General features: G+C 40.0%; 1 protein-coding gene and 1 pseudogene across 6 annotated transcripts in view; one reads left to right on the top strand and one right to left on the bottom strand.

Moving 5' to 3' along the window:
• ANO6 (anoctamin 6) overlaps positions 1 to 25,544 on the bottom strand; it is a 212,463-nt gene that overhangs the window by 129,542 nt on the left and 57,377 nt on the right. Inside the window, exon 1 of one of the 5 annotated variants that reach the window (XM_009180560.4) lies at positions 3,141 to 3,890. The exons of 3 other annotated variants lie outside the window; for them this stretch is intronic. In XM_009180560.4, the coding sequence (XP_009178824.2) occupies positions 3,141 to 3,279 (139 nt within the window). In that variant the 5' untranslated portion in view covers positions 3,280 to 3,890. Of the gene's footprint in view, positions 1 to 3,140; positions 3,891 to 25,544 lie in introns of those variants that run through there. One more of the 5 variants, XM_009180561.4, reaches the window with a different exon arrangement.
• LOC101012877 lies at positions 4,547 to 5,102 on the top strand (annotated as a pseudogene). The gene has a single exon (XR_634641.2). The product of XR_634641.2 is annotated as a 40S ribosomal protein S16 pseudogene (transcript).

The following is a 25,544-nucleotide window of genomic DNA, read 5'->3' as shown; positions in this document are numbered from 1 at the left end:
TCGAGACCAGCCTGGGCAATGTAGTGAAACCCTGTCTCTACAAAAAATGCAAAAATTAGCTGGGCATGGTGGCGCATGCCTGTAATCCCAGCTACTCAGGAGGCTGAGGCACAAGAATCACTTGAACCAGGAGGCGGAGGTTGCAGTGAGCTGAGACCGCGCCACTGCACTCCAGCCTCCTGAGTGACAGAGACTCTGTTTCAAAAAATAAAAATAAATATAAAAATAAATTTAAAAAGCGCCTGTAATCACAGCACTTTGGGAAGCCAGGTGGACGGATCACTTGAGGTAAGAAGTTCGACACCAGCCTGGCTAAAGTGGTGAAACCCCATTTCTATTAAAAATAAAAAAATTAGCCAGCCGTGGTGGTACATGCCTGTAATGCTAGCTACTCTGGAGGCTGAGGCAGGATAATTGCTTGACCCAGGAAGCAGAGGTTGCAGTGAGCCAAAATTGGGCCCCTGCACCCCTGCACTCCAGCCTGGGCAACCGAGTAAGACTCTATCTCAAAAACAAAACAAAATAAACAAATAAAAAAAGAGAGTAAAAGCAACCACATACAGGGCCCACCATTTCTCGTCACTTCGTGCTTTCCAGATTGCTGGGCCTGTCCAGTCTCACTCCCCACATCACTTCAGCTGAGTCTATTCCTGCCCACCTGCTCCTCCTGCATCATTCTCTGGTAGTCATAATTGTTCTAAGGGGTTCCAATATCTCTCTGGTCTCATTTTAACAGGATTTGCTATATTTTGGTAAACAATGAGGTGAGAGAAATTCTACTTCCTATATTAGCAAGAGGTTGTAGGCTTGTAGAGTATAGGCCTTGTGATATTACAACAAGATTTTAAAATAGAGCCACTCAGTCATTATTAATGCAAAGAATGTTAGTAATAAAACATAAAACACAAAGACAGAAGCGTCGCTTTCAAGAGCATGCTGGCTGTGTATTGCTACACAGGACAATGGACTTGAATCCTAAGAGTGCTACATGGTCTATCCCTGAGGCTCAGGCACATCACTTAACACTAAGTCTGTTTCCTTAGCAATAAAATGCAGATTATAATGCCTACATCAGAAGGTCACTGTGGAGACTAAGCTAACTGACATATATATGAAACTGACTTGAAGACTCTTAAGTACTATATAAATACTGGCTATCACTATTTTTCACTTCAATATTTAATACGTTTTACCATCCTTTGCCTCATTAGGCACCAATTTTTCCTTCTGACTTCCACCTTGACAATCCCTGTTCTTCATTCCCTTTTAAAATATTAAAATAAATTTAAGCATAGAAGGGGATAACATTAATTCAGCAAACATTTTTGAATAACTACAACGTTCTGGGCAATGTTGGTTACTTGTTTCTAATGAAAAGAAATGTCAATCAGGAAATATCTGAATCTGGATGGATCAGTCTCTTACCCCAGTTTGTTACTGGCAAGTAAACTCAATGACTTAATATTTACATTAACAAAAAAAGTGGCAGTCTCTTCTAATCATTTCTAGAATGCAAATTCCAAATTCGAATTGATAGTTTTTGTTACAGTTCTCTGTCTTTCCCATCTATCTCAAGGCAGAAGTTTTCCCTCCCTCCCTGCACCTAGCCCACTTCTCAACAAAGATATTTCTACAATTACTCCCACTTCGGCTACTGTTTCTTAAAAAAAGAAGGAAAAAAAAGTCATTCATGAATATGTAAACTTTGTCAGGGTAAGAACATTTTTTTGCTCATGGCCAGGGTCCAGTACTATACATTTGGCAATTCAGAAAATTAATAAATATTCTCTCTGCATTCCAGTAAAAACTGCTTTTCCTCAAAGGTTCCCCTTCGCTGTGCTACCCTTCTTGAATAATGTATTATCATCAGTTCAATTCCCCAATCCAAAAGGGGGAGCCATTCTTAACCTTTCTCTTTCCTTCAAAACCAGTATTTTGGTAAGTCACTAAATTATAACCTTCTTAATTTCAACCTCATCTTAAGTATTTTCTACCTATCTGGAATGCATACTCCCATATCCCGTGTTACTCTTTCTTCAAATTTTTATTTCAATGTTACTGCTTATGTGCCAGGTTAAGTTACTTGCCTCCACTTCATGCTCCTATAGCACTAATTTGGATGTCTAGTAAAACCTGCCATATTATTATAGGTGGAGCCAAAAACTCAAGCATTGCATTATCGGCTATTAAAATACAGTATTCTGGTCGGGTGCAGTAGCTCACGCCTGTAATTCCAGCACTTTGGGAGGCCAAGATGGGTGGATCACAAGGTCAGGAGATTGAGACCATCCTGGCTAACATGGTGAAACCCCATCTCTACTAAAAATACAAAAAAAAAAAAAAAAAAAAATTAGCCAGGCATGGTGGTGGGCACCTGTAGTCCCAGCTACTCAGCAGGCTGAGGCAGGAGAATGGTGTGAACCCAGGAGGTGGAGCTTACAGTGAGCTGAGATCGTGCCACTGCACTCCAGCCTGGCGACAGAGACGCTGTCTCAAAAAACTAAACTAAACTAAACTAAACTACAGTATTTTTTCAGTTGGACATCCGGTTACAGGACATCCAGTTATAGGAAAAAGGTTTTGTTTTTTTTTTTTTAAAGAGTGAGTTTTATAAGCAAAATTTGCAGCTCACATTGAACAGAATTCAAAATTATCACATGGTTACTTTTTGACAATTGCCCACCACTACAGAAGATAAAATCTGGGGAAAAGATAGGTGTTGATCCTTCTTATCACACTGTATGGTCATTGTTTTTCTTCTCCACTAGTCCATGAGCTCCTAGAGGGCAAGCCATTGTCTTATTCAACTCTATATTCCGAGAACCTGAAACAATACCTTGCATATAATAGATGCTCAATAAATGAGAAAATAAACAAATGATGAAATTAATTATAAATTTGTCACTCCAGCACAGTTACTAGTGCTCTTCAATTCCTCAAAATGTAATTGCTTAGATAATAAGAGAGTGCTTCTATTTCCAGAACCATATTGCATTGCACTATACTGTGACACACACACAAAGCAGACTAATAACATAGTTTCCTTTCAAGACCAAATACTCATCAAATATTTGGACAATATTTATAAAAAAGGAGCCTCCCCTTCATTCTGCCCACTGCTCACTGTTCCAGCAACTCACCAAATAGGAACATGTTCTTACCAGCAGCACAAAACATTCCACAGCAGAACAAAAGGGGGAATGGACAATTCAGTGAGTTCTTGACGCTTCTCACCCTCCTACCTCTACCTTTAGTGACAACTCTGAAGATTTCTATCATCCACAAACAGCAATATTTCTAAGAAGAGTTTCAGTAAGCACAATTTCTCCACCTTGTAACATTTCCATGTTTGGTGTTGTTTCAGCTCAGCTTATGAACTCTTCCCCTATTCCCACAAGCCTCCTCTGCCCCAACAGTACGGCTCTAAAAATACATCTAGAAGTTAAACATGCGTCCTTCGGAAGAGCTGGAAACAACTATCACATTATTGATTCTCACACACAACTGCTTAATGCTTTAACCTAATTCTTTTATAGAAAAACTCGATGTACACTGCAAACCTAACCAGATTCACCGGTAATTCATTAGTTCTCTTACCATCTTAAAAAATATTTATTGCAGTAACATAACATATAAGCATAAAGTTTGCCCCTTTAGCCATTTTAAACACATAATTTAGTGGCAATAATTACATTCACAATGTTGCACAGCCATCACCACTATTTCTAAAACATTTCTGATCACCCCAGAAACTCTAACCATTAAGCATGAATTCCCCATTTCTCCTACTCCTTTTCCCCCATCCCTAGTTATCTCTAATCTTTTTTCTATCTCTATGAATTTGCCTATTTAATATATTTCAGATAAACAGAGTTATACAATATTTGTCCTTTTGTTTCTGGCTTATTTCACTTAGTATAATGTTTTCAAAGTATATCTAAGTTGTAGCATATATCAGAACTTTGTTCCTTTTTATGACGGAATAGTATTTCATTGTACAGATATACTACACTGTGTTTACCCCATTCATCTGTAGATGGACACCGAGATTGTTTCCACCTTTTGGCTATTGTGAATGATGCTCCAACGGGTACTGTTATACAAGTATCTGAGTCCCTGTTTTCAATTCTTTTGGGTGTATATCTAGGATTTGGAATTGTGGATCATACGATAATTATGTTTGCTTTTTAAGGAATTGCCAAATTGTTTTCACAATGCCTGCACCATTTTACAGTTCCATCAGCAATGTATGAGGGTTCTAATTTCTCTACATACTCACCAACACTTATTATTTTGTGTGTTCTTATTTGATTTTAAAAAAAATAGCAGCCATCTCGGTAGGTGTAAAGTGGTATTGTGGTTTTGATTTTCACTTCCCTAATGGTGAATGCTGTTGAGCATTCCCTCACGTGCTATTAGATATCTGTACATATTCTTTGGAAAAACGTCAAAAATGCTCAAGTCCTTTGCCCATTTTCCAACTGAGTCTGTCTTTTTGTTGTGCTCAGGAGTTATTTATATATTCTGGACATTAAAGACTTATCAGGCCTTTTCCGGTTGCAGCGCCGCGCGGTTAGGTTCTCTCGTCCTTGGTCGCAGCCATGCCGTCCAAGGGCCCGCTGCAGTCGGTGCAGGTCTTCGTACGCAAGAAGACAGCCACAGCTGTGGCGCACTGCAAACGCCGCAATGGTCTCATCAAGGTGAACGGGCGGCCCCTGGAGATGATTGAGCCGCGCACGCTACAATACAAGCTGCTGGAGCCAGTTCTGCTTCTCGGCAAGGAGCGATTTGCTGGTGTGGACATCCGTGTCCGTGTGAAGGGTGGTGGTCACGTGGCCCAGATTTATGCTATCCGTCAGTCCATCTCCAAAGCCCTGGTGGCCTATTACCAGAAATATGTGGATGAGGCTTCCAAGAAGGAGATCAAAGACATCCTCATCCAGTATGACCGTACCCTGCTGGTAGCTGATCCCCGTCGCTGCGAGTCCAAAAAGTTTGGAGGCCCTGGTGCCTGTGCTCGCTACCAGAAATCCTACCGATAAGCCCATCATGACTATCAAAATTCACCTGTATAATAAACAGTTTTTGAGGGAAAAAAAAAAGACTTATCAGATACCTGATTCCCAAATATTTCTCCCATTCTGAAGCTGCCGTCAATTTAATATCCCTTGATGCCCCCAAATTTTTAATTTTGTCAAGTCCTGTTATCTATTTTTAATTTTTTGTATATGTTTTTGATGTTATATCTAAGAATCCACTGCCAAATCCAAGGTCATAAAGATTTTCCTTTATGTTTTCTTTTGTTTGTTTGAGATGGAGTTTCACTCTTGTTGCCCAGGCTGGAGTGCAATGGTGCGACTTCGGCTCACCACAACCTCCGCTTTCCAGGTTCAAATGATTCTCCTGCCTCAGCCTCCTAAGTAGCTGGGATTACAGGCATGCATCACCATGCCCGGCTATTCTTTTATGTTTTCTTCATGAATTTAGCTCTTGTATTTGGGTTAATCCATTTTGAGTTAATTTCTGTGTATGACGTGAGGTGGGATTGAACTTTGTTCTTTTCGCATGTGGAAATCCAGTTTGTCGCAGCATCATTTATTGAAGTGACTCTTCTTTCCTCATTGAGTGTATTTGGCATCCTTTCCAAAAAGCAGTTGGGCCATAAACATGTGAGTTTATTTCTGGACTCTTGATTCTATTCCATTGGTCTATATATCTATCTGTACCCAAGACCACACTATTTCGATTAGTATAGCTTTGTCATTAGGTTTTGAAATCAGAACGCATGAATCCTCTGACTTTATTCTTTTTCAGAATTGTTTTGGCCATCTGGACCACTTGCAATCTCATATGAAATTGTGGATCTGCTTTTTCATTTCTGCAACTTTTAGCATTTAATAAACAGATTTTTTAAAACTTAGATTTACCATTAAAAATATATAGCTGAAGAGTAATGTTTTTGCCAATTTGGTATTTTAAAAGCCTGGCTTAGACAGCTAATACTCTATAAAGGACAAACAGTATTAACTGTAGAAATATGTTCCAATAACATCTTGGAACGCTACTACTGTTGCTTCACAGTCTAACTGGTTCAGGTCTCCTAAGACCCTCTGGGCTCGCAGTTCAACATTATCCTGGGTTTGCAACTGGTTATGGCTTAGCTGAAACTTGGTTCTAGTCACTGACCTGTCAGTTCCCAGATTATAGTGATTGCACATGTCCTGGGGATGAAAGAAGACACCACTTTTAAATTCCTATTGTCTTTCAGCTCAAAGCACATTTGAGTCATAACTTCATGCTTAACTTATCAGAGTAGGCCTGATTTCAAAACCAGTTTTTGCTGCCCAGAAGGAACGAGAACATAAAAATGAAAGAAAAATAAAAAACCGCTATAGGTTCACATGACCTTATCCAAAATCTGTGATGTCAAAACCTAGTGTTTCAGAATTCAGAATTTTTCAGAATTTAAAAAAAAACAAACAAAAACTTTTACATGTATATATTGTCTCCACTACTAATGCATCCCCAGTGAAGTCTGGAACAGCACATCTTACCCAAACACATTCATATTTTGCAGCCAGATAATATAAATATTCATATGAGGGGGAGGACACTAAAAATGTACATAGTCTTGTGTTGGCTGAGGTCAGATATCTACATCAAATGAATTCAGCTCTGTCAAATTTTATAACCAAATGAATTGCCAGAAAATTTCTTTCAGCACTTTATGGATGTTTGAATTCTAAGGAATTGTGAACCTGTAACAACTAAGAATATATTCAGCATCCAATAACAGATTACACAAAACCTCACTATAGCTGCTTGTCATATACACACAGAGCAAAAGGTTGGCCAATTACCTTCGAAGGAAAAACTAACTGGCTGGAAAAGGGAAAGACCCCACAGGGTCTCATTTCCTCTAATCATCTCACAAATTGAGTATTTACCAAATCAGTATTTCCCCCAGTGATCAGCTACAAATAAACTCTAACCCAGAAAGTAAATCCTAAATTTGGATAAAAGGAAAATCAGAATTGATATACCACTTTTAATTATCCAAATGAACAGAAAATAGTCATTAATAGCTAATATTAGCAAAGGTGCTGGGAATAAACACATATTGGCAGTGTGGGGTGGTATAAGCTTTCTGGGTAGCAATTTGGTGAGTATAGCAAAAGCTTTAAAATTATTCATACCCAGCTGGGCGTGGTGGCTCACACCTGTAATCCCAGCACTTTGGGAGGCCGAGACGAGTGGATCACCTGAGGTCAAGAGTTTGAGACCAGCCTGACCCACATGGTGAAACCCTGTCTCTACTGGAAAAAATACAAAAATTAGCTGGTGTGGTGGCAGGCACCTGTAATCTGAGCTACTCAGGAAGGTAAGGCAGGAGCATAGCTTGAAAACCTGGTAGGTGAAGGTTGCAGTGAGCTGAGATTGCACCACTGCACTCTAGTCTGGGAGACAGAGTGAGACCATGTCTCAAAAAAATAAAAAAATAAATAAATAATATAAAATAATTCATATCCTTTGATCTTATAATTCTACTTCTAGGAAATACTTGATTGCTTAAATCAGTTAGGATACAGCTATATGATTATATATAATACAATTATTTAAAATAATTTATAGAAGACTATTCACAACAGAAAATTTCAGCAATATATCTCTATGTGAAAAAGTAGATTATAAAATGTTATACATTATAATATATACCCAAAAGAATTAAAAGTAGGAGTTCAAACAGATATTTGGACACCCATGTTCATAGCAACATTTATAATAGCAATTCGAGTGTCCACTGACTGATGAATGGGTAACAAAACATATAATGGAGTATTATTCAGCTTTAAAAAGGAAGAAAATTCAAACATATGCTACAACATAGATTAATCTTGAGGATATCAGGTTAAGTAACATAAACCAGTCACAAAAGGACAAAGAATGTAGGATTCCACATATATGAGGTACTTAGAATAGGCATATTCACAGAGACAGAAAATAGAATGGAGGCTGCCAGGACAAGGGGAAATGGGGAGTTATTGTTTAATTGGTAGTTTCAGTAACAACCTTTTGCAAGATGAAAATGATTCTGGAGATGGATGGTGGTGATGGTTGCACAAAAACGTGAATGTACTTAATGCTTTTAAGAGCTGAACTATACACTTAATGGTTAAAATGGTAAGTTTTAGATTATGCGTATTTTACTACCACACACAAAAAAGTGTAGCTTTAAAAAAATAATCTTTTAGCTGTTGTAGGCTAGGCTGTACCAGGCAATAGGTGCTTTCTAACACTTAGATGGGTGAGCAGGAATGAGATCTGCTACATGCTCTGCTGTCCTTACGGAGAGCTCTCGTGAGGCTTCAGTCCATAACGACCATTTGACAGGGGGAGGGGCCTCTTGTGGTACTGGGGCTTTGATCATCTTACCTATACTTTAACTCTCCCCCTTGCCATGAACCATTTTCCAATAAACTGAAGGGTATATAATTTTAAAAACTGTTATGTATTATATGATCTAAGACTTGTATGGGGGAAAAAATGTAAGCAAAAGGATAAGTAGTGGGATGTCAGGTGATCTTTATTATCTTAATACTTGATGTTTTCCAAATGTTCTACAATGAACAACAAAAGACAAACACATCAAGAAGCATCCCAGTTTTAACATATCTACCCTCCACTGTGTCTTCCCCTCAAAAGAGGTTTGCTATACCTTGCCTTTCCCACTCAGTAAATGCCCCCAAATTCACCAAATTAACCAGACCAAAATTACTGACGTCATCCGTGACTCCTTTTCTTTATTCTCCCACATCCAATTTCTCAGTAAATCCCGTCCGCCAAATTTTCAAAACCTACCCAGAAGCCAGCTACTTTTCACCATTCCCAAAGGGCTTCTATAGATAATACAGCTCACATTTAAGAGTGTGCAATAGATTCCAGTGTCTATTCTACAGCTAAGTCCTTTTCATATACGAACGCATTTCATTCTCACAATAATTCTGCAAGGTAAGAAAAGTACAACAGTTACCTTCATATCACTGATGAAGAGGCATGGGGAAGTCAGGTATTTTGCATAAGATCACACAGCTAATGAACAGTGGAATCAAAATTTGAACCCAGGAGCTCACAGGTTATGCTTTTAACCGCTATATTACACTGCCCCCTCAGTCTTAGGTAGCGTTCTCTCCCACATTATTCAGCTCTCTGTTCAATATCCCTGTCTCAGAGAGGTTGTCCCTGAAATCCTAATTTAAGCAGCCCCAGAGTAGAGCCACCATTCTGTTACCTTGCCCTGCTGTACTTCCCTTTAGCACTTCATTAGTAATTACATATTAGGTATGTAAGTTCCATAAGAGTAGAGATCTCACCTTGTTCACGGCTGAATCCCAACCACCTAGGATAGTTCCGGGCCATGTTAGGCGCTCCACCATTAATCTGTTGAATGACTGACCAAATGAATGCATAACTAATATAAGGCTGGCTGCTGCAGTAAGACAGACCTGAATGCAAATCCCAGACCTACCACTTCCTAACCACGGGAGCTCAGATCATTCAACCTTCCATCCCCCTCAGTGTCTGCACCTGGAAAATGGGAACCGTATTTCTCCCTCAGGGTTGTCTTGAGGATAAAATGAGTTGTGACACATAAAGTGTTTAGTCTGGTTACTTACACATAATAAACATTTGACAAACATTAGCTACTTGTATTGCAAATGAGAGGGGAAAAAAATGTCATGCTTAAGCCTGCCTGACGTTCTTTTCATTTTTAAAAGAGGGGTATACAGCTTTAGGAAGATAGCTGTTAAGAAATAAAGTTGCTGATGATAGTTTATTAAATATTACGTCACACTGAAGATACGGAAAACCATATGTAAATTTGGTCTAATACTGAAAGTGGGGAGAACTCAAACACATTAGCTCTATCTAAATTCCATTTTTATGCATTCTGTTATATTTCTAAATCATACCCCCTACTTAAATCTTGAATGTATGGATATTTTTTAAGTCATCGGTTAAATAATGGACTGAAACAATAAAAATTCCTTCTGGATGGATGTTTTATTAGTTCAGGGTTATTATTTTAGACCAAATATAACTGAATGCCTTTACGGTTAAGATTATTTTAATTCATATTCAAGTTGGGTGTGGTGATACGTACCTATAGTCCCAGCTACTCAGGAGGCTGAGACAGGAGGATTGCTTGAGCCCAGGAGTTCAAGTCCAGCCTAGGCAACACGATGAGATCTCTCTTAAAAAAAGTATAAATAAATTCATACCCAGCCACTGCCCACCGTGCTGCCACTGCTCAGAGGTAAAACGATGAAAGGAGTCAAGAGCAACCCTATCAGTAGAAGCCTTATTCTTGTTCAGCCTTCCACAGCCCAGTAGCCTCAGGTAACTTTTCAGAAGCAGGACATCCAGATCGGCCTCCAGCCATTCTCTTACTGCTGAAGGGGTAGCAGCTGTGATGGCTTTTTTTTTTTTTTTTTTTTTTTTTTTTTGAGACTGAGTCTTGCTCTGTTGCCAGGCTGGAGTGCAGTGACGTGATCCTGGCTTACTGCAACCTACGCCTCCTGGGTTCAAGCAATTCCCCTGCCTCAGCCTCCCAAGTAGCTCCTCAGCCTCCCAAGTAGCTGAGACTACAGGTGCGTAATACAATGCCTGGCAAATTTTTTGTATTTTAGTGGAGATGGGGTTTCACCATGTTGGTGATCTCCTGACCTTGTGATTCGCCTGCCTCAGCCTCCCAAAGTGCTGGGATTACAGGCGTGAGCCACCGCACCTGGCCTTGGTAGCCTTTTTACTGCAGTATTTCTCAACTCTGAATATACAACTTTTATAAGGGGCTTGAATCTATGCTGCTTTCTCCACAAATAATCAACTCCTCACGTCTCTTCTTTCATTATACTTCGATAGTTGATTCTGTAACTTGAAATTATACTCAGTTGCTAGTTGGTAACTACTTCCTACTACTCTCCCCAGTAGATGGGGTGGGGTGTGGTGATGGATGGCAGGCAGGAACACTGCCTCCAAACTGGGAAGTTCTGTATTTAATAGGTCTGTGAAGGCCATTTCTTCTAGAATCCCAATGCAGACCTCAATCATGTGATTATATTCTCCAGGTGGTCAGGCGTAGCTAAGGAAATTCAAGCATTTTTACTCTAGAAAATATCACAATTTAGTTCTTTAGTTGAGATCTTACAAAATAAACAGATTATCTGAATATAGCTAAATCATCTTAGAGGTTCAAACTACTTGAAATTTCTTAAATATGCACTTAACATGTTAATTATAGAAATAATAGAAATGACATATAACTCAGATTGCCCCTCCCTAGGGAGTAATAATCCTGAGGCTTGTTCCAGGATTAAATGTCTTAAATTACTGGTCCTTTGTGGTTTCATCTGAGGCCTGCTTCTGTCCTTGTCCTTTCCTTTTATGTGCCAAATTTATACAGGCATCAGACATTCACACATAATAACTATCATTTACTTAGCATGCAGGATGAGCTAAACATTCAGTAGGTCTTAGATACACGAAAACAGTCACTAAGGTATTTATGTGTGAAGGCTTTAGGTAAATAAAACATACCAGTGACCATCTGGGGAGAACAGATGCCTGCACAGGGCTGGGGAAGCCCAAGAAGAGACTCCTAAAGCAGCCTGGCTGGGAGGTGGAGGAGGTAGCCGCTGTTGGACATCAGCAACAACACCCCTTTTAAAATAAAGGCCTTAGCAGCAGCCTCAGAAGCAAAAGTTTTTCTCTGACCTTCTCCTGCCCGCCTGTCTCTCAATTCCATTCTCCTCTGAGGCTGGCCACAGAAACTAGAAGGTGGGTCTAGAAGCCAGAATTCCTTTTGAGGGATTTTTTACAAAATTATACAGAAAGGTAGAGATAAAGAAATTCTGGGCCGGGCGCGGTGGCTCAAGCCTGTAATCCTAGCACTTTGGGAGGCCGAGACGGGCGGATCACGAGGTCAGGAGATCGAGATCATCCTGGTTAAAACGGTGAAACCCCGTCTCTACTAAAAAAAAAATACAAAAAACTAGCTGGGCAAGGTGGCGGGTGCCTGTAGTCCCAGCTACTCGGGAGGCTGAGGCAGGAGAATGGCGTAAACCCGGGAGGCGGAGCTTGCAGTGAGCTGAGATCTGGCCACTGCACTCCAGCCTGGGCGACAGAAAGAGCGAGACTCTGTCTCAAACCAGAAGAATCTGGCCACAAAGTACTTATTTGTTCTCCATTGTTTGACTGTAGGTCATAAAATCCACATTCCAGAAAGTCTTACCCAGAAGGAAGGAATGCTGCTCAGAGAGGTCAAGCAGCATCTTGAGGCCCTGCTGGGTTTCCTCACTCTGCCTATTCACATTAGATCAGACCCTTTTATCCAATTGTGTTTCTACATGGCTGTCTAAACTTTGTTGAATCTAAGCATAAAAATGGACAATTTCCTCTGTATCTTCGGGTCTTCATTCTGAAGGTTTCCATATCATCTAAAACCATGATGAAATAAATTTGTATGCCTTTTCTCCTATTAATCTGCCTCTTGTCAGTGATTTTCAGCAAACCTTCAGAAAGCCAAGGGGAAGTTTTCCTTCGGCCTTGACACCCCTAAACCATGTCCTGACAGATACATAAGAGGAAGTAAGAGACAATCTAAAAGGTTGTTGTGATAGGAAAACCCAGCCTGGAATAACAGTGATGGTGGGAGTGGGGACAAACAGAAATAGATGGATTCCAGTGACATTAAGGTATTAGAATCAACAGGCCCTGCAGGCTGATTGGAAAGGAAGATGAGAAACGCTTAGACTGTAAGTCCTGTCTGACTTTACCAGCTGGGTTCACTAAGTAAGAAGGGCCTTTTAAATCTAACTCTTCCTTCAGTAGTTTCAGTAGGAAATCTTAGCTCCCATTATATAGACAGAGTAGAAAAAATAGATGCTATTACATGGAAACATTATATAACTGAATCAACCAAATTGTATTTATTCCTTCAACCAATACATGTTTGTGGCACTCTTGCTAAACACGTTAGCACTGGGCAAGCTCTGGAAACATAGCAGTAACTGAGGACCTTGCCTTTCCCCACTCTGTCCTATCTACCCACTCCTCTTCATGGGAGAGGTGGCATATCCCCTCTGATCATAGCCCAAAGCCTCCTCCTAAGCCATGGCTCCCATTCCCACAAGACTTCTTGCTATAGATTACACAGCACTTTTTACTGTGACTTCAACTTATGTTTCATTTTCACCTTTGTCAACATTTTTCATGTTCAGATTTATTCCATCTTAAAAAAGTAAAAAGCCCCTCCTTAGGAAATGTAGCACTGTCAAAATGTTAAATGTGCCTACAATTTGACCTTGCAAATTCTACTTAATTCCCGTACACATTTGGAAAGATATAAATATGCATAAGCACATTAAGATGTTGAGTGTAACATTATGAGAGACACCAAAATTTCTAAGTAAAACTAAAATATCCAGACAACACTACAGCACAATAGAATAGTATGTGTTTACTTTAGGGAGTAACATGTCTATAATGTACAGAACAAAAACACAAACTTTGGCAGACTACATAGCAATAAAGCCAATTTTTGTAATGTAAGTGTGTATGTGCGAGCGAGTGATAGCACATGTACAGAAAAATCTTGAAGGATACACCTCAAACTATTAACAGTGGCTATATATGAGAGAATGCAAATATGGAGATGATTCTCAGTTGTACTTTTTAATGTTTAGAACGTTTACAACGACTCATCGTAAAATATATTGCTTTGTAATCAGAATAAAACAATAAAGATAAAAGGTTATCAAAAAAGTTAAAACAACCTTAATCAGCCTTTCCACTGCACCTATTGCATTATAACATAGTCCTTACTACTACTGGTAAGGGTCAAAGTACGCTGGCACTCCTCTACCATGCACTCAGCCTCCATCAGTCACCAGCCGGCTCTAAGGTCCATAGTGACTTGCATGCTGCTGTTAAACCTAATGCCTGCTTTACATTTTTGCCTTACTTGACATCTCAATGAGCTTTGACATGGCTGTCCATGACTTCTTTTCAAAGACTCTCTCCTCTTGGTTTCATTCTCTTAGAGGGTCTTCCATTTCTCTGATTTCCTCCATTGGTGCCTCCTCCCTGACTGTGCCCTGACTTCTGAAACTATGCAGGGTTCCATCCAAGCCCTGCTCCTCTTTAATTTGTCTGCTGGCAACTGTTAACACATGCAGACTGAAGGTTCCAAATGCATTGCTCTATTTCAGCCATCTCTTCTGAGCCACAGATGCATGTATCCAACTGCCTATGCAACATCTTATCTTGGAAATGTCCCAGGCATCTTAGACTCTGTATTCACACAGGACTTATGCTTCCCCCTCAACCACAAACACACTCAAAGCTGTTCTTCAGTATTTCCTGTCTGCATAAATGGCACTTCCTCTTATTTGGATGGTCAAGCCATCCTTGACTAGCCTCCCTTCATCCTTGACTAGCCTCCCTTCCGCATCCCCCATAGCCAAACATTCACTCTCCTATGGTGCTGAAGAGTTCTTGACTGTCTTCCTCTCTTCATCTCATCCTGCCAAGCTCCTCTCATCTGTTATTGAGACTGTTGCACCAACCTCCTGACCGCCCACCTGCCAGCAACTTTCATCCCCTTTTAATCACTTACCTTTTCAGCAGCCAAAGTAACCTTTGAAAATAAAATTCTGACCCAGTACTTTAATGCTTTAAATACTTCAATAGCTTCCCATTAGGAAACCACTTTCAAATTTAAGATAACAGATGTTATTTCTGTAATGGGGAATGATATGGTTTGGCTGTTTGTCTCCTTCAAATCTCATGTCGAAATGTAATCCCGAATGTTGGATGCAGCATCTAGTGGGAGGTAATGGATCATGGGGGTAGATCTCTCATGAATGGCTTAGCACCATCCCCATGCTTATGAGCTCTTGCTCAGTTCACATGAGATCTGGCTGTTTTAAAAGAGTGTGGTATTCTCCTCTCTTGCTCCTCCCTTTTGCTATGTGACACGCTGCCTCCCCTTCCGCCATGATTGTAAGATCCCTGAGGCCCTCCTAGAAGCTGATGCCAACAGTGCACTTCCTGTATAGCCTGCAGAACTGTCAGCCAAAATAATCTTATTTTCTTTATAAATTACCCAGTAAGAGGTATTCCTTTATAGCAACACAAAAATGGAATAATATGGGAAAAAATAAGATAAGACCAATGATTTTTAAAGAAGCCTGGTTAAAAAGAGACTACAAGCATCATGAGAACAGGAGCTGTACCTATTTAGTCTGCTGTAGAACCTCAGTAGTTAGCCAGACTCTTTGCACACAGTTGACCCTAATACATATTTACTGAATGAATAAATACGGTAGGGTTGAGGAAGGTATATTTTTGTTCATCTTTTGGGCCTTGTTTTATAAGATTAAACTTGTATTCATATTACCTATTCACACACACATACACATACACACATGTTAATGGAAAAGAGTGAAAGAAAAACACAGGAGGATCACTGATGGAGAGAGGCATAGGTGAAGGCATCAACATTTATCAGAAAGATGACAGATGGGAGAAGCAAAGATGAATGTAAACACGCATTTATATATGCATTACATATAAAATATAATACATACATTTGTTATACTATATATATAAAACACATATATAATACAACTTACACGCACACAATGTATATGTACTTTTGGAGGGAGGGAGATAAAAGACGTTGAGGCAGTAGCCCCTGCAGGTTTCCTTTCCTTTCTGATTTAAGAAAATGATCTACTGAGAGGCCAAGAGGGTGTGGAGTAGAGGAAGGCAGTGAGAGCCTGAAACAGTTTCTACGATTGATAGGACAGCATCCGCTGACTCGGTGTGCCAGGCTCAGTTTCCATTCTGCTGGGTTTTTCTTCTGAGCTCTGTAAATATTCAAGACTCCAATTTTCTTTTTGGCTTTCTGTCCCTAAGGCAATGGTTTCCCAGAATCAGCGCAAGAATCAAATGTATAACAATAACTGGGGGAACTATGCAAAATGATTCCTACACCTTGACTGATGGAGATTCGGTGCTGGAATTGGTGAGGGGTTGGGTCCCATGTATGCGGCAATTTGTGAAGCACTGCCCTTTGGTCTGTAGGCCACAGGGTCACTGACCTCACAACCACATTTTCTCCTCAGTCATTGTACTGACCACAGATGAGCACACTGGGTTAGTGATCACACTCGTCACTCAAAGTCATGGTGACAAGCCATGTCTACTTTGTCTTTCCATCCAGCTGAGAAGCAGCAACTTAGAAAAGAAAAAAAAATATACAGAGATAGGCGTATTATCTCTTCAAACATGGCTTTGATGGAAAGGACACATTTCCTGAAGGGTGCTCCCAGGATGGCCATCCCTGCCAGAGGGCAAAAGGGGAAAAAATAGACCTCTTTCTCTATTAATCTTTCCTGTTCTTCTGTTCAAAACTAACATTTTATCTGGCTATTGAGAACATGAATCCAAGTGTGCTTTGGAGCTGAACTCTTATCAGCTGAAAATAGCCCAGAGGAAAAAAAATTCACAATTTTTAACCTTTTAACAGCTCTTGTTCAGGAAATGTGGGTTGCAATTTTACTTGACTTTGAAAATGTCAGAATTACTGAGACTGACTAAAAAAATACAAGGAGAAACTTAACTTCACATTTCTTCAATTGGCTGCCACAACTCTGTTTCCTATTCTGGTGTGCAGTTACACGCAATTATCTCAGCCCCTTGGAAATAAATCTATGGGTAAAAAGAGATCTTAAAATCATTTTTCAATTCCCTAGTCTTATAGAATGGAAATAATGACAAGGCAGGATGCCCAGGATTAAAGAGTCTGTAGCAAATCTGGGAATGGAATCCAAGTGTCCTAACCACTGATCCAGGGGCTTTCCATGTACTCGCCCCACAATGTAACAAATGAATTATGGTGAAATGGGGACTCACAGATCACACGGATATTTGTTTCACAAGTGTGATCAAATGCCTTGTAAGCAATTAAAAACTCATGTCGGTGAACCTTTATTTAAAGATGGAAGATTGAATGTATGTATTTAGCTCTGTCCCCTCCTCAAGTACTACCAGAACATAAACCAATAAAGACAAAGAAAAAAGAGGAGAGACAGTAACACAGTTTTGGGAGACATTGTGTTAGGCAAGCGGCAACTGACTTAGCCAACTGGAGAAAGCTCAGTACTAAAATAGGAAAGCCTCAAAGCAATTTCATTTAAATTATCAGCCCTCAAGAGGCTGGCAGCACAGGCTCCTCTGAAAGTGGGACTGAAGGTAGGACAGGAAAATGGTCAAAAGTCTGTTTATTAAGGAGTTTATTAAAAGTCTGTTTATAAAAGTCTGTTTATTAAAAGTCTGTTTATTAAGGGCTGAAGGTAGGCCAGGAGAATGGTCAAAAGTCCGTTTATCAAGATTCCCTTCCTCATGGCTTGAAGGCAAGTGGTTGCCTCCCAACCCCATCCTACCCAGTAAAAGACCTGAAATGTATTCTCTGGAAAGAGTGAACAGAGGCTCTTCAGACAGGAGGATATCAGGCACGGTTAAGGATGGGGATCCCATACTGAAAAGACGGATTACACAAACGATTACTGCTGAATGTTGAGACTCCCAGACTTCTACTTAGCTTTCTGACTGGTTATCTATTTTCTCTTGGTCTGATTAACTTGGGGGTTGGTGGGCGGGTGGAGGGATAGCCTAAAATTACTAACGGAGTTTCCTAAACAGCCAGACATGTCACCCTAAAGTGAAGTGCATAATTGCCAAATGCCATCCACTACTACAGAACTTCCAGCTATCTTTCTAGATAGCTACTCAAAAATTAGAAGGGACAAGACTTTCTAGACACTAAGAGGGCATCTAACAGAGAAACAGCAAAGCAACTTGGTGAAGAGGGAAAAATCACATGAAAAAGAAGCTTAAAACAAACAACAAAAACCTCCTGCATCATCAGAGATCTGAGAAAAGTGCATACGTGAAATAAGGACAAGATGTTACCAGCAAGACAGAGGGAGAAAGAGAAAAATAGTCAAAGAATAAAAAAAGAGCTTTTGGAAATTAAAATGATGGCAGAAATTGAAAACTCAACAGAAGGCTTGAAAGATAAAATTCAGGAAATGTTCAATAAAGTTAAGCAAAAAGAGGTGAAAATAGGAAACATGGAAAATTGGAGAACCAATTCAGGGTAGTCAATATCCAAATAACAGATGTATTCATGGATTAGAGAAAATGGAAGGCACGTAACTGTCAAAGAAATTTCCCCAAATTGAAAAGGATTAGGAATTAAAGAACACCTTTCTCCCACAACTGAAAACAAACTGAAGGACACTTTTTTCCCTTAATAAGTGGAGTTGGGGGTTGGGCACGGTGGCTCACACCTGTAATTCCAGCACTCTGGGGGCTAAGTGGGGGGATCACTTAAGGCCTAGAGTTCCAGACCAGCCTGGGCAACACAGAGACCCTCTCTCTACAAAAAAATTTAAAAATTAGCCAGGTATGGTACATGCATATAGTCTTAGCTACAAGGTGGAGGGTGGTTTGAGTGGGGAGGATAGCTTGAGCCAGGAGTTTGAGGATGGAATGAGCTATGATTGTGCCGCCTACTCCAACCTGGGCAACAGAGTGAGACCCCATCTCTAAAAAATACATATAATAATTTTTTTTTATTTTAAAAAAATGAATTGGGTGGGGCTTGCCATAGTGAAAGGGTCTACTGAGTTTCCACTATACTAATCATAATGGAATTTCTAACTACTGAGTTCAAAGAAAAAAGTCCACAAAATTTCAGAGTGGAAAAGTTTTTCATACAAAGGATCATAAGTCAGAATAGCAGGAACTTTTCAAGAACAACCGTTGAAAGTAGAAGGCTTCAAAATTCTGAGAGCAGATAATTTCCACCTTTGAATTATATACTTAGTCAAGCTATCAACTGAAAGCCAGAGAAAAATACAAGCATTGTCAGACCTGCAAGTTTCAAAAAAAATTACCTGCCTTTAACCCTTTCTACATAAGACACTGGAAAATGTGCTCCACCAAAATAAAAGAGTAAACCAACAAAAATAAGACACAAATGTAGGGCTCCAATACAAGAGAGGCAAAAGGAATCCTCAGAATGGTGGTGAAAAGGAATTCCTTGCTCGGCCAAGGTCTAAAGACCAACCTGGGCAGGGTGGAGGAGATCAGAAGGCTGTGGGAGGAATCTGCCCCAAAGGATGAATTTGATAGGATTCCATGCATGACTGATTACATTGAGAGGAGATTTACAATTGGGTAAAAGTGTGAGGTTGAATTATTCATAACTATATGAAAAACTAATAAAATCAGTATCTGCTGTATAGTCTCCAGAGGAAAAGTAATCAAACTATATTATATAGCTCATCTGTGAAAAAGTATTACATAGTTATAACAAACACTGCATATTGATCTTACCAAAATTATAACACAATACAATTGAGGGAATGGGGTTGGGAAAGTTTGTCAGAGAAGGCAAGGGGGCTGCAGTAGGTGAAAAAGAGCTAAATACTTCTGCACCAATATATAATGACTAAAACTGAAAAACAGATAAATTATAATTTAAGTATGTTAACTAGAGATATAGAGGTAATTACTAAAAGAATCAGCTACAGTTAAAAGTCCTGGCCTCTGGGGAACAGAGAACACAAAAGGAGATGCAGCTGGTTTTCATAACAAAACCTGCAACATTATTTAATTTTCAAGTTATGTAAACATTCTAACTACGCAAAACTTTGACAAAAATAAAAACTTTTTTTTTTTTTTTTTTTTGCCCTTAAAAAAGGCGGGGAGCTCATGGCATGAACACATATAAACATAAGAATCGCTGTTCTGGCACCTACTATATGCCAGGCACGTGCTAGATGCAGATTTAAAAAAAAACAACAAAAAAAAACAACAAAAAAACCCAGAAAATGTCCCTTTTAGGAAGCTTATATTCCACAATGAAAACTAAATATAAGTACTTTTAAAATAACTGACTCTGCTTGGAGATATGAAGGAAATAAACAAGTTGATATAGCAGAGATTAAGAGATGGAAGTATTTCGGGTAGGGTGGGTCAGAGGAGCCTCCCTGAGGGGTGATATTTGAGACCCGAAGTATGAGAAGGAGTTGGCTATGCAGGGCTAAAAAAAGAGCATGCAAGGAAAAAGAAAAAGCAAGACAATGGTTCTGAAGCAGAAAGTATTCTGGTGTGCACCAAGATATGATCAAAGATCAGTGTGACTGCAGGGCGGTGAAGACAGGAGAGGCTGGGGAACAAGTGAGGCTGACCAGGAGGCAGGAGCCATCATACCATGCACTGACAGGTAAACAATGGGATGGCACCACAGCATCACAGAGCATACTTCTGTGGCAGGAGTGGAAACAACAGACCCAGTCATTAGACTAATGTTGAAGTCCAGGTGATGAAGTTGGCCTAAGATGACAGTAGTAGAGACAGAGAAGATATTCAAAATCATTTTGAAGGCAGAAGTACTGGCAGGAGAGGAAGAACAATAGAAGAGAAACCAAGGATGATATGCAGGTTTCTGACTTTGTAAATTGAAGGATGGTGGTACCATTTACTGAGATGGTGAAGACACAGAGTGGAGAGGCAGGATGGGGTAGATGGGACATGGAAGCAAATCAAGAGTTCCTCCCTGAACACGAGACTCCATACAGGAGTGCTGTCAAGGAGGGAGGAGGGTACGGTGTCTAGAACTCAGAAGAGCTCAGTGTTGGAGATATATACCTTGGAGAGTCAACAAATTAATGGTATTTAAAGCCCCTGGAATAGATGAGCATGTAGACAGAAGAGGTATTGCTTAAACCACAGCATGAAGAATTCTCAACATTCCCAGGTGGCCAAGTAATGAAAGAAATGCCAGTAAAGGATCAAGAAATGGCCAGTAGCGAAAGGGGAAGGCCAAGTTAGAAGGTAATTTCAAGAAGGCAATAGAAAACTGCTTAAAGCCACTCAGAGATCCAGTAAGATAGAAATGTATCTATTGGAAGCAGTAACACACAGATCTTGAATGACTCTGCCAAAATCAATTTCAGAAGAGTGATGGGAAAAGACACCACACTGTAACAGATTGAAAAATACATGAGTAATGAACAGGCTGTAGTACATGTAGGCAACATTTCAGAAGTTTCGCTTTAAAAGGAGACAGAGGATGGGAATGGTGGCTCATGCCTGTAATCCCAGTACTTTGGGAGGCCGAGGCCGGTGGATCACAAGGTCAGGAGTTCAAGACCAGCCTGGCCAATGTGGTGAAACTCCATCTCTACTAAAAACACAAAAAGTAGCCAGTCGTGGGGGTGGGCACCTGTAATCCCAGCTACTGGGAGGCCGAGGCAGGGAACTGCTTGAACTCAGGAGTCAGAAGCTGCAGTGAGCCGAGATGGCACCACTGTACCCCAGCCTGGGTGACAGAGCAAGACTCTGTCTCCAAAAAAAAAAAAAGAAAGAAAGAAAAAATTTAAAAAAATAAAATAAAAGGAGACAGAGAAACAGGGTAAGAGATGGAGAGGGATCTAAAGGTCTAGAGAAAGGTGTTTGATTCTTTAGTATTTTTAACACAGGGATTCCAGAGTATTAATTTACTAACTCCTTCAGTTGTACAACTTAACAAGCACCAGATCAGTGTCCTTACAGAGCTTACAATCTATTGGGATAGAGACAACAAACAAATATACTAATTTCAGGTGGAGATAAATGTTTTGAATACAAAGCAGGTTAAGAGGATACAGAGTAACAGTGACATTTTAGATAGATAAGTCAGGGGTGACAGCTCTGAGTAGGTGACATTCAAGTGAGAACTGAATGAAGTGCAGCAGCAGGCATCCTAGATGAGAAAGGAGTTAGGAGGTGAGAGAGGGTGGAGAGGACGATGAGAACAGTGGCCAGGCAAGGGGTGACATGTCAAGGGACAGGTGTGGCTAGAGCACCATAAGAGACAGGCAGAGCAGGAAAAGAAGAGGATGGAGAGGTAGCAGAGACCTTACAGTACATGGTCAAGAGTTTGGATTTTATACTGTTTGTAGAGAAGCCACTACAGACAGTATAAAGGTGTAAAAGAGAAGGATCACTGTGACTGTTCTGTGAACTCAGACCAAGAGGTGCATGAATGGTGGCAGGAAGCGACTACAGGAGGCCTTGCAAAACTTGGTAGTGGCCTGGGCTCAGATTTAGGTGTGGGAGCAGGGGATTATGGGTGCTTGAATTTGAGAATATGAGGTGTCACAGAACGACAGGAATCAAGGTTGACTTCAGCTTTGGGGTCTGAGTGACTGGGTGGTATCACTGCAGAGGTTAGAACAATGGAGGAAGTATAGGCTCATGAAACAAATCAAGAATTTGGTTTTGGAAATGTTAAGTTCAACTCATCTACTAAACAACTAAGTGAAGAAGTAAAGCAGACAGCTGTAAAGCAAGGGAGAGGTAGGGAGTATACATAAGTATGTGGAAGTCATCCACATACAGATGTCATTCAGGACCTTGCAAATGAATGAGATCACCTATGGAGTGGAGACCGGAACGAGGGTCAGAGCACTAAGCCCTGGGTGCTCCAAAGTTTAGGGGCAAGAAGAGAAGGATCCAGCAGGAGAGACTGGGAAAGAACAAGTGAGCAGTGAGCAGAATCAAGATAAAGTAGCATCACGAAACCAAATAAAAAAAGAATTTCAGGAAGCAGGGATGGTCAGCTGTGCCCTGTGCTGCTGAGATAAGCATGAGCTCCAAGAGAAATTCTGGGAGCCTCTGTGACTCATGATGAATGAACAATGCTCTGTGATAACATTCCTTACCCATAAGTGTATTCAGACCACTTAGTCACCCTCAGTTCATTTAGAACACTATGCCTCTGTTTCCAAGGAAGCCTCACCCCATGGCAAGCCTCCTTCAGGATTCTCCCAGGAAGCAACAGAAGAGATCCCTGTGCCTGTGAAATAGAAATGGCTCTAAAGGGGAGGCGTAAATAGGAAGCAGACCAATGCTCACAGCAGGGAACCCAATTTGTTGGGGCAGAATAGAACCATTCTATAAATTCCTACATTTTTTGACTCACAGCATGTAAGAGGAAAATCAACAGCAATAAAGTTATTGTAACTCCCATTCTACCGATGAGGAAACTAAGGCACGAAGAGGTTAAGTGACTTGCCCAAAATCACACAGCTGGTAGGTAGGAAAGCCAAGATTCTCAAACCTAGGAATCAAAGGAAAAGAGCAAATTGTCAACTATTTTGCTTGGCTGCCTTTCCCAAATCAAATGTGTAGTTTCTGGGAGTCAGATCACAAAATTCTATCTGACACTATGACTTCTGATCAAAATTGGCCATCCTTTCTTCCATTTTAAAATATTTAATTGACAAAGATTGAATATATTCAAGGTGTACAACGTGATTTGATATACATTGTGTAACAATTACCACAATCAAATTAACACACCGCATCACCACTCATACTGTACATTAGATCCCCAGAACTTAGTCATCTTTAACTTAAACTCTCTACCCTTTGACCAACATCTCCCATTTCCCGCAACCCCCCAGCAATCACCGTTCTTTTTTTTTTTGAGACGGAGTCTTGCTCTGTCGCCCAGGCTGGAGTGCAGTGGTGCGATCTTGGCTCGCTGCAAGCTCTGCCTTCCAGGTTCACACCATTCTCCTGCCTCAGCCTCCCGAGTAGCTGGGACTACAGGTGCCCGCCACCACGCCCGGGTAATTTTTTTGTATTTTTAGTAGAGACGGGGTTTCACCATGTTAGCCAGGATGGTCTCGATCTCCTGACCTCGTGATCCGCCCGCCTGGGCCTCCCAAAGTGCTGGGATTACAGGCGTGAGCCACGGCGCCCGGCCAGTCCCTGCTCTACTCTCTGCTTTTATGACTTTTTTAGATTTCATATGTAAGTGAGGTCAAACAGTATTTTTCTTTCTGTGTCTGGCTTATTTCACTTAGCATAACGTCTCCCAGGTTCATCCATGTTGTCACAAATGGCAGGATTTCCTTCTTTTTTATGGCTGAATAACATTCCGCTATATATATGCACCAAAATTTCTTTATCCATTCATCCATCAATGGATACTTAGGCTGTTTCCATATCTTGGCTATTGTGAATAATGCTGCAATGAACACAAAAGTGTGAATGTCTCTTCAAGATACTAAGATCATTCCCTTTGGGTATATACTCAGAAGTGGGACTGCAGTATTATGTGGTAGTTCTATTTTTGATTTTTTGTTTTTAGAATTGTCATACTGTTTTCCATAATGGCTGTGCAATTTATATTCCCAATGGTTTACAATGATTCCCTTTTTTCCATACCATTGCCAACACTTTTTCTCATCGACTTATTGGTGTTTATTAAGAACTCTAAGGGAAGCTAAAGCCAGTCCTCTTCCACCAGCATGGTAAACGTTCATAGTTAATAATGTTTCTTCTGGAGAATTCTCTACTTTTATGACATGAGAGGCCATATTCAGTGGAAAAACACAAGGACATCAGACACACTTGGATTTAAATTTTGGCTCCTCTCTCTAGTAAATGGGTAAATGTAAAAATCTGGTGAGAAAAAATCCTAATTTGCAGGGTAGTTATAAAAGTCTGTGACAGAACATAGATGAAAACACTGAAAATGGAGTCTTACATATTTAAAAAACCCTTTTTTCTCTCCTGCCCCTTCTCTTCCAGAATGCACTGCTGAGCCTCTGAAGTTAGTGTAATAGAAGTTGGTTACTCATTAATAGTTTTTGTTAAACTTTTCACCTACATAGCAGCAAAAAAAAAAAAAAGAAAAGAAAAAAAACCCAAAAAGGTGGTTCTTCAAATCTTCATGTTTTACTGTCACAAAAAATTTGCATCTTTAAACAAAAAAAGTTATTTAATATAAAAATGTTTTATATTTACCTCCAACTAAATTGATTTGCTTTCTCTTGAAAGTTTCAGGAATATTTGTTTTAGGAACCTTTTCCATGATATATGGTGACCTGACTTCCACACTGCCACATTACCACTTGCTCTCCAATATGAAGGCTCTTAAAAATAATGCATGAAAGTATGACGACTTAAGATTTCAAAGAGGTTCTTCACATTTCAATTATTATTCTGTCCTGTTTGCACCATCTTAACATCTTGGAGTCTACTCTACAATGTGGCCCGGTTGCAGTTTTAGTTCCAAAAAACTTTAACTGTATTTTCCACTCAAGAAAATTATTACTTTCCAGCATTTCAACAGTGAATTCCCGGCCACTTGTAGGCTAAGCAGATACTAGCTGTGAGCTTGCTTTTAGAGAAAAGTCTCTGGAACAGCTATAAGGGTAAATGTAAACAGTATAAATCTGAAAATATTTTTCCAGTAAAAACAGAACACTCGCCAAGGATGATCCTAAGTAAACTGCAATGACAGAAGATAGAGTTTTAAAAAATCATTTGAAAAGACAAAACATATTAATCCAAAGAAGCCAAAGGATTTAATTCAGCTATACTAACAGAATGTGGCTGCTTTAAAATATTAC

Source organism: Papio anubis, chromosome 9 (genome assembly GCF_008728515.1).
Source record: "Papio anubis isolate 15944 chromosome 9, Panubis1.0, whole genome shotgun sequence".
NCBI classification, from domain to species: domain Eukaryota; kingdom Metazoa; phylum Chordata; class Mammalia; order Primates; family Cercopithecidae; genus Papio; species Papio anubis.
The sequence above is the reverse complement of the archived record's forward strand: the minus strand, read 5'-3'. Positions and strand labels throughout refer to the sequence as shown.